Raw genomic sequence first — 7155 nt, forward strand, 5'->3', positions numbered from 1 at the left:
CATGGTGTACAAGCCTGCCGACAAATTGAGCATTATTTTGTAAATACCGCGAACATTTACAAATTTACGGGTTACGCGTAAATCCATATCTGTACTGCGGCGCGCTACGGCACAATGTTTACAAAGGTGACATGCATTTGGCTGGTTGATGGTTTTGTGCACGCCAAATATTTTAATGAGAATAATAATTGCTTGGAATTGCCTGGCGAAAGGTGGCTAAGAAAACGACGTTGCAGTAAGGGACAATATAACCGCGGAGCAGATCCAGACATTGAGATAAGCGTACTGTAGTGGCCAGTGGCCTTCATTCAAGCGACAATTTCGCGCTAATATCGCTCTACCTGTACTTTTGTATGCCCAATTTGTCGACAGCCTTGTACGTAAGGTTTGCATGGTTAAAATAATTACGGAGTCTTTATAATGCTTTATTCCCGATTACCTGCTGGACACTCGCGCCAGCGTGTATGAAAAGTCCCGCTGCCCTGCGTCCCCGCCGAATTATTGGAGGCTTTGTAGCGCAGCAGTGAACTCAATCAAGACCGGTAGAGAAACAAAAAAATGCACCTTTTCCTTATTTATGCCATGCTGGTAAACTAAACCATGTATAATGTACTCACGAAATCTACTATGTATCATCCGGATTGACCGGGACCACTACAGTATGGTATCATACAACACTGCTATTTCTTCTTTTAGCGATTACCCGCGTCTGTTGCAAAAACAGAAACGGAAGTATAAATCTGTACTTTGATTGATATCAATTATCAGACAATTCAGCTATGGTTAACTACAAAAGAATCCTGGGTGGGGTTTCATGCGTCGTGGAACTCTGTCGTAAGTTCATTGATGGCCGTTAGATTTACTCCGTTAAATTCTGCCACGTTCCACGTGTTGCCAACTCGATTGGGAACAAAAAATCTTGCCCACAGATTCTTACCGCGATAGATTTCGACAACAGAGTTGGAATTGACCAAGCGCCTGCTCGGGGCTCCTTTACGGTTATTCCAATCGTAAACGCTGATACGATACATGCCGGGCAACTGCTTCTTGATGAGGGTACTATCGGCATACGCTCCAGCATAGTCGGTATGAATCAGATTATCAGCGCTCAGTCTCGTTCCCAGACATTCCACACGTGTTCGCTGTTGACTGTCTTGCAGCGGCCCCTCGACTACCAACTTCATATACGTGTCAGATCTCACATCAAAGTGAATTATCCTAATATCATCGTACGACACGAGAGGCATGAGTGAATGATAAATGTTTGAGCTGCCTCCAGCGCAAACGACGACCGAAAAAGTTTTCGGCAGGTATCCTGCCGCGCTGACTGTTGCCGTGTAATATCCCGCTGGTAGACTTTGGCTCCAGTAACCATCTTCATTCGATGTGGTTGTCGCGAAGATAGGCCCGGAAATATTATTCAGCCCGTAACGGATGTTAACATTTAGCGTAGACGCAGGTGTATCAACGTCGCAGTCACCAATTTTCATATATAAGAGACGTCCGTTAGCTGTGCCATTTCCGGCCGAGGTTTTGTTGATCCACAACAAGGGTTCCATCGAGACGTTGCCTTCCACCCTGAGATCGCGAAGGAAATCTTGTAGAAGAACTGGAAAGAACCCAGGCATTTCGAAAGTTATGGTATACCTGGTTGTCACTGGTACGGACAACGTGAATTCACCGAAGGCATTTGTTATTGCAGTTTGACTGTCGAACAGCAGATTGTTTGTATCTCTCAGAGTTGCATAGACCGTGGCGTTGTTGATTGAGGCCCATGTCCTAGCATTCCTGGATAGCCAGACAGCTGTAATTCTCTTCTCTGCAAGCAGTCAATTGATTGTACTGATCCGGGAAGAAACCGTTTTCGTATAAACGGCTGACATTCGATGACTACTCTATGATTCGTTGTAGCAGGAAGTTACTTCAGCTGTTAGGACTGGGAACGGACGGCGCAACGGTCGAATACGTCATCGCTGCCGCATACAAAAAGCGCTGCTGTGCTAATGCTTATCACAGTCCCACAGATTTTTTTTTCTCTTTTAACAGACATCTCTAGTTTCTTTCTCACCAACAGCTTTAAGTGATATTTGAACAGATCATACTGAATATAGAAATCCAAATTTGAGGGTCTAGAAAAAGAAGAGAAATCTGCTGAGAAAACTGACGACAACCATGAAAAACGCGAATCTGTCGCAATGCCAGCCGCCCTCCCGTGTATGCGAGACTAATGACGTCAAGCGGTTGGTTACCAGTCCTTCTCACCCTATGGTAAGTGCTCGGGTGTAGACATACGCTCTCCCGCTAAACACTAAAACCTGGCAATACTATGGGCGATAGCGAAGCAGTTAGTGTCCTGAATTTCTGACATTGCTCAACAATAAACTGACCTGATCTCCTGAAAGTTGGGGAAAATGACTTACCTTCGTTAGTGTCAGGGCAGACTGGCCTCGGGCAACGCTGTCGCTCAGCAGTGACATCTTTCTGGATGCAGTTGTAAGCAGCCTTCAGTCTAGCGACATCCAACAGGCTGAGGCCATATTGTTGGCCCATCCATCGGGACGGTGTTTTGGCTATTGGCGCAATGGCCGGCTTGTCGGGGCTCTTGGATAATTCCGGACCGTAATGCAGCAGCGACTCCAAGTCATAGGGAAGACCGAAGGTAGCCATTCGAGGCAGTTTGCGGAAGTTCCTTTCGTGGATGTCGGTCACCATGTTGCCGGGCACTATGCTGATGTAGTCGTCCCGATCCGGGCGACTGTGTTCGTGGAAGAATCCCAGCGCGTGCATCACCTCGTGTTGGATGGTGCCGGGTGACAAGCAGCGCGAATGCAGTTTGACTTTGGTGGGATGCCCGATAGTGCGACCAATGTCTGCCTTACATCTACCAAACAACGGTAACTCGAAGGCGTTCGTAACGGGTACTACGAAGAAGCGACAAAAGTTACACTGGTGTGAATCTCGTGTGATGCTGGATCAGAATGTATTCCTTGTGGGTCAAGGTGCGCTTCGTGAACGTTACGCAGCCGCTGACTCGAAATTCCAGAGTTCGCACTGCACTTTCTATTAGGGCTCTTTGTTCGTCGTCTAAAAGTTAACAAAAGAAGAGAGCTAAACGGTTTTTCGGAAATACAGTAAGTACCGTAATTATCAAATTCGCACCTCCCCCTTAATAAGGCCCCCCTCCATAATGTAATAAGCCCCCCTCCCATAACCTGTTTGAAAAATAGCACCTCCTCCGATTTTACCGCCCAGGGCAGCATTATTATGTAAATGCTAAGCGCCAAAAAATGATAGATGCACCTCAGATTTCTTCGTGATAACTGTTATGATTTATCGAATAAACAGTTAACGGTCACTAATACAATGTGCTCTAGAATGCTGCTCGCAAGGTTGCGAAATTGCAGATACCGGTATCTAATGCGTTCAATTTCAACATAACAGGGTGGGCAGTTGTTGAAAACTAAAGGCCCCTCCAAAACATACTGTCGGAAATATAGTACCACGCCCCGAAATGACTGTAACCTTTAATAAGTATCACTCGTAAGTACCAACTAAGTACTCAAAACAACATAAATTCATAAGAAAAACACTTCCTCAATGCTATCCTGATCGGGGATTGTACCCATCACACATATAGCATTTCCTCGTTGAATTTGAACAGATAGCCGCTGCTTAAAAAACTCTTTCGCCCGCTTCTGGCCTGTGGCGGTTGCTATCCCGTTTCCAACCTTGTCAACGAGCATTTTCATACCGTCCCCCCATGGTCCATAAATTTCAATCGCTGCCGCTGTGAGGTTGTATCTTGGTAAAAGCCAGGCGTGTTTGATCAGTTTGGCCCGTTCCGCCAGCTCAGCAGCGGCTCCAACGTTCAGAAAGGTGCGGTCGATATACGAAGCAGCGAGTGTGTCAACGCAGGTCACGTCAATAGCCAGCGGTTTACCGCGCTCCCAGGGTATAAGAGTGATCACGTCCGGCCTCTTTCGATCTTTCAGTGAGAGACCTTTTGGTTCCATTTTCGCTGGAAAACCGGCGGTCTTCAGTCCGCGGGTGAATTCCGCGCTGATGCCATCGTGCCGTGGCAGCCTTCCGGCTGACCGCTTACAACGGAGCCCGTGCCGGCCCAATTCATCGCCCCGAAATATGCCTCTCTCCTCCATGACGTTTGCACTTTTGCTCCCCGGGGTGGAAATTCGATAATTACGGTAAGAAACTGTTTACGAAATGCTTAATACTGATAATCGCATCGATCGTTCTTTTCACACAGGAAGAGTGCGGTAGCGGAGAACGCTCCGCTTTCTGTAATTATATGACGCTCTGGTATAAGCTGTTTTTGTCCTGATTTTGATTCCTGAATGTGGTTAGATATTAATAAATATCTCCAGTGAGCAAACACTGAGTACTAAAATACGAGTAAGATTCATAGCATTACTTCCTCTATGCTGCCCTAAACAGCATTGTAAAAGCCACGTAACGCGTTTCCTCGCTCTGTTTTGATGGTCGCTGACTGAAAATCTCTTTCCGCGTTTCTGGGCTGTAAGTCTGTGACCAAAGTTCTACAGATTCACAGTATAATTATCTGTGGATGCTTGAGTAGAGCCCAATGAAAGTTAGGACAACCCGAATGAATTTAATGATTTATTTCCCATTCAAGCTAATAACTGGATCAACAAATGCGTTAATTTTCGGACTCCTAATTTTGCAAACGTGTTCTTGCTTTTATTCGTGCATAAGCACGAGAACTATTAGCAAATACATGCAGATTGCAACATGGGTTAGATCATACGGTTCTGGCGAAGCTGTTTCTTGTAGACGCACTGCACACATTTAGATTAAATATAATATTTAGTCACCTTATTAGGTGACTCGCTTACCAAATCCTGCCACTTCCTAAGGAATCTGTTGTCCGTTGTTGGGCCAGTAGCCGCTCGGTGCAAGATAGCCCGATCCTGAAACGAAGCTATCGTACCCGGTGCCGTCGTCGTCGTCGTCCCAGTTGATATCGTTTATCAGCAAAAGTTTGTCAGCTGTCTCAAAAAGCCATAAGAAAAATTTAAATTCCAGTATTTTGAATGTGGCGACAACAGGAGGAAGGATAGCTTTACCTGGCGGGGAAGACACTGTGACGGCAATCCACAGAAATCCCGAAATAAGCAGAGCAAGTGGGGAATGCATTCCTCCTGATTAAATGAAACTGTCGTTGCCTGCACACACAGGTTTTTGCTACTGCCGGTTATGTTAGCGCAAACAGAATAAGAAAGCTGGCAAAGGTTTGCCCAAGCGTTCGCAGGGTCAGTTTACGCTAACTTTAATCCGCGGCAGCAATGCACCTTGAATTGACGCATCGTGCTACATTCGCGCGACAGTTAACCGTGTCCGCCGCATGAAAATAGAAACTCGGTAATTTATCGATGTAATCAAGAACAGCTAAGTCGTAGCGGCGATCGTATCGGAGAAATGCGGAAATCACGTTTAATGTTGTGACTCTGCTCGAGAGGTTTCGACCTTTGTCTTCGCTAGTGGCTTCGGTAAAGCAGTTATATGGTTGAAAAAGAAAGCCAGAATGTGCAACAAAACTAAAGTTTCACAGAAAAAAGGTTTGCTTAAACGAGGACGCTGCATTTTGACCACCGTTTTCAAATCATTCCGTGAAGCTACGGCCCGCGATAACGATCCAGCAAAGGATTTTTAACCACTGGATAGTAATGGCAGGGTATTGCTGGCCAGTAAGTAACCCGTTCTCATAGTACACAACTAAAGTACTTCGGCCACCAGTTGGTTAACACGTTGTGGGACCGCAAATGATGCAATTTCTGCAAATCGATTTCTGCATGTACTACTGCCAAAATGTGTTTGCATGGCAAAGTTTTCTTCGATATCCAGTTTGCTTATTCCATGGCCACCATTACGTGCAAAACAATTACGAATTGTCGATTGTTGCAACTGCTTCCAAGCCAAGGCTGATAAACGATCATGCAATGTTCATAGATATTATTGATGTGCAACGATGAAAAACGGCAGGGTGTAAAACCTGGCAGTGGCGCCTGCCAATGGAACTGCCAGTGGTATGGCAAGCAATATAACCTGGAGACTCTGGCAGGTGGCAATCGATAAAAGCTGGCAGATGCCACAGAAAATATGGCACAACTAATAAGCGGGTTCGAGTGTTCGGTCAATACTCAACAGCAAATTTTTGAAAATATTGCCAGTATACCGTCAGCTTTACATGTAAAGTGCTAATACCATTACTGAACGTGCACGAAGTCATACCGGCATACACAATTTCAAAAGGTCACACTGCATTTCATCGTTTGCGCAAAGTAACGTATGGTAAGAGAATCCCTAGGCGCGTTACAAGTACTTACCATCGCGGCACTTCCAGATCTGTAAGGCAGACCGCTGGAACATGCCTTGCGGTTGAGCGCCGTTAAGCTGCGTGATACGAGTGCGTTAATCGCTTCATCAAGAACGGTTGACTGATGAATAAATGAATTTTAATTTTCTCCGCACACTCATCTGGTGGTTTAACTTGTAATGGCTACCGTAAGTTAACGCCAGCGATTAAGCACTTTTGTTTAACTGAAAAGAAATCTGATAAGATTTCATGAAAACAGCTCGGAATACAAACGTTGAGAGCGAAAGCGGTTTTACTGGCATATTAATTTGGTTTTACCAAGTATTTTTTGGATAGCCGTATTTATTAGTTTATTAGTACAGTACTGCAATACAGCAAGCACAATTTTACGCACTTAAACACACACTAAATTTAAATTTGTATTATTCCCAAACTCCAGTGGACTGATTCGGGAATGAATAAAAAATTCATGCTGTATAACGTTGCACTACTGGAAATAGGCAAAATGATTATATTCAAAACTGCATTAGTAACAATTTTAGCATGTATGTACTGTTCTACATAAGCATTAAACTATAAGGCAACCTGTGTCGGCCTATTTAGATTAATTGCCTATGGTTTTAGGCCGCTCGTTTCCGCTGTTTGTTAATTGACTATTGAAATTACTAGTTTTCACCACAGTTCCTACTTATCTACATATTGCCTGAATAACGTACATGAAGCATACCCTGCAGTTTCGTGCGCAAAGCAGTGATAAAAACAACTAAAAATTATTTAATAACCTACACCTTACCTAAATAGTT

General features: G+C 44.7%; 1 protein-coding gene across 4 annotated transcripts; it reads right to left on the minus strand.

Annotated features, from left to right (window-relative positions):
• Positions 1–546: 546 nt before the first annotated feature.
• Positions 547–5338, minus strand: LOC129586053 (zinc metalloproteinase nas-39-like). 4 transcript variants are annotated; one of them, XM_055479042.1, is made up of 6 exons: positions 5103–5338; positions 4872–5024; positions 2946–3084; positions 2421–2881; positions 1648–1819; positions 547–1578 (listed from the first exon to the last, which is right to left on the minus strand). In XM_055479042.1, the coding sequence occupies exons 4-6, from the start codon at positions 2785–2787 to the stop codon at positions 813–815; spliced, it is 1305 nt and encodes a 434-aa protein (XP_055335017.1). In that variant the 5' UTR covers positions 2788–2881; positions 2946–3084; positions 4872–5024; positions 5103–5338; the 3' UTR covers positions 547–812. The 4 variants fall into 4 exon arrangements, with proteins under 4 accessions (XP_055335017.1, XP_055335013.1, XP_055335014.1 ...); XM_055479038.1 differs by having other exon boundaries at positions 547–1819; XM_055479039.1 differs by having other exon boundaries at positions 547–1819; positions 4872–5028.
• Between the last annotated feature and the right edge of the window lie 1817 nt (positions 5339–7155).

Source organism: Paramacrobiotus metropolitanus, unplaced genomic scaffold (assembly GCF_019649055.1).
Source record: "Paramacrobiotus metropolitanus isolate TYO unplaced genomic scaffold, Prichtersi_v1.0 Parri_scaffold0000019, whole genome shotgun sequence".
Classification (NCBI taxonomy): domain Eukaryota; kingdom Metazoa; phylum Tardigrada; class Eutardigrada; order Parachela; family Macrobiotidae; genus Paramacrobiotus; species Paramacrobiotus metropolitanus.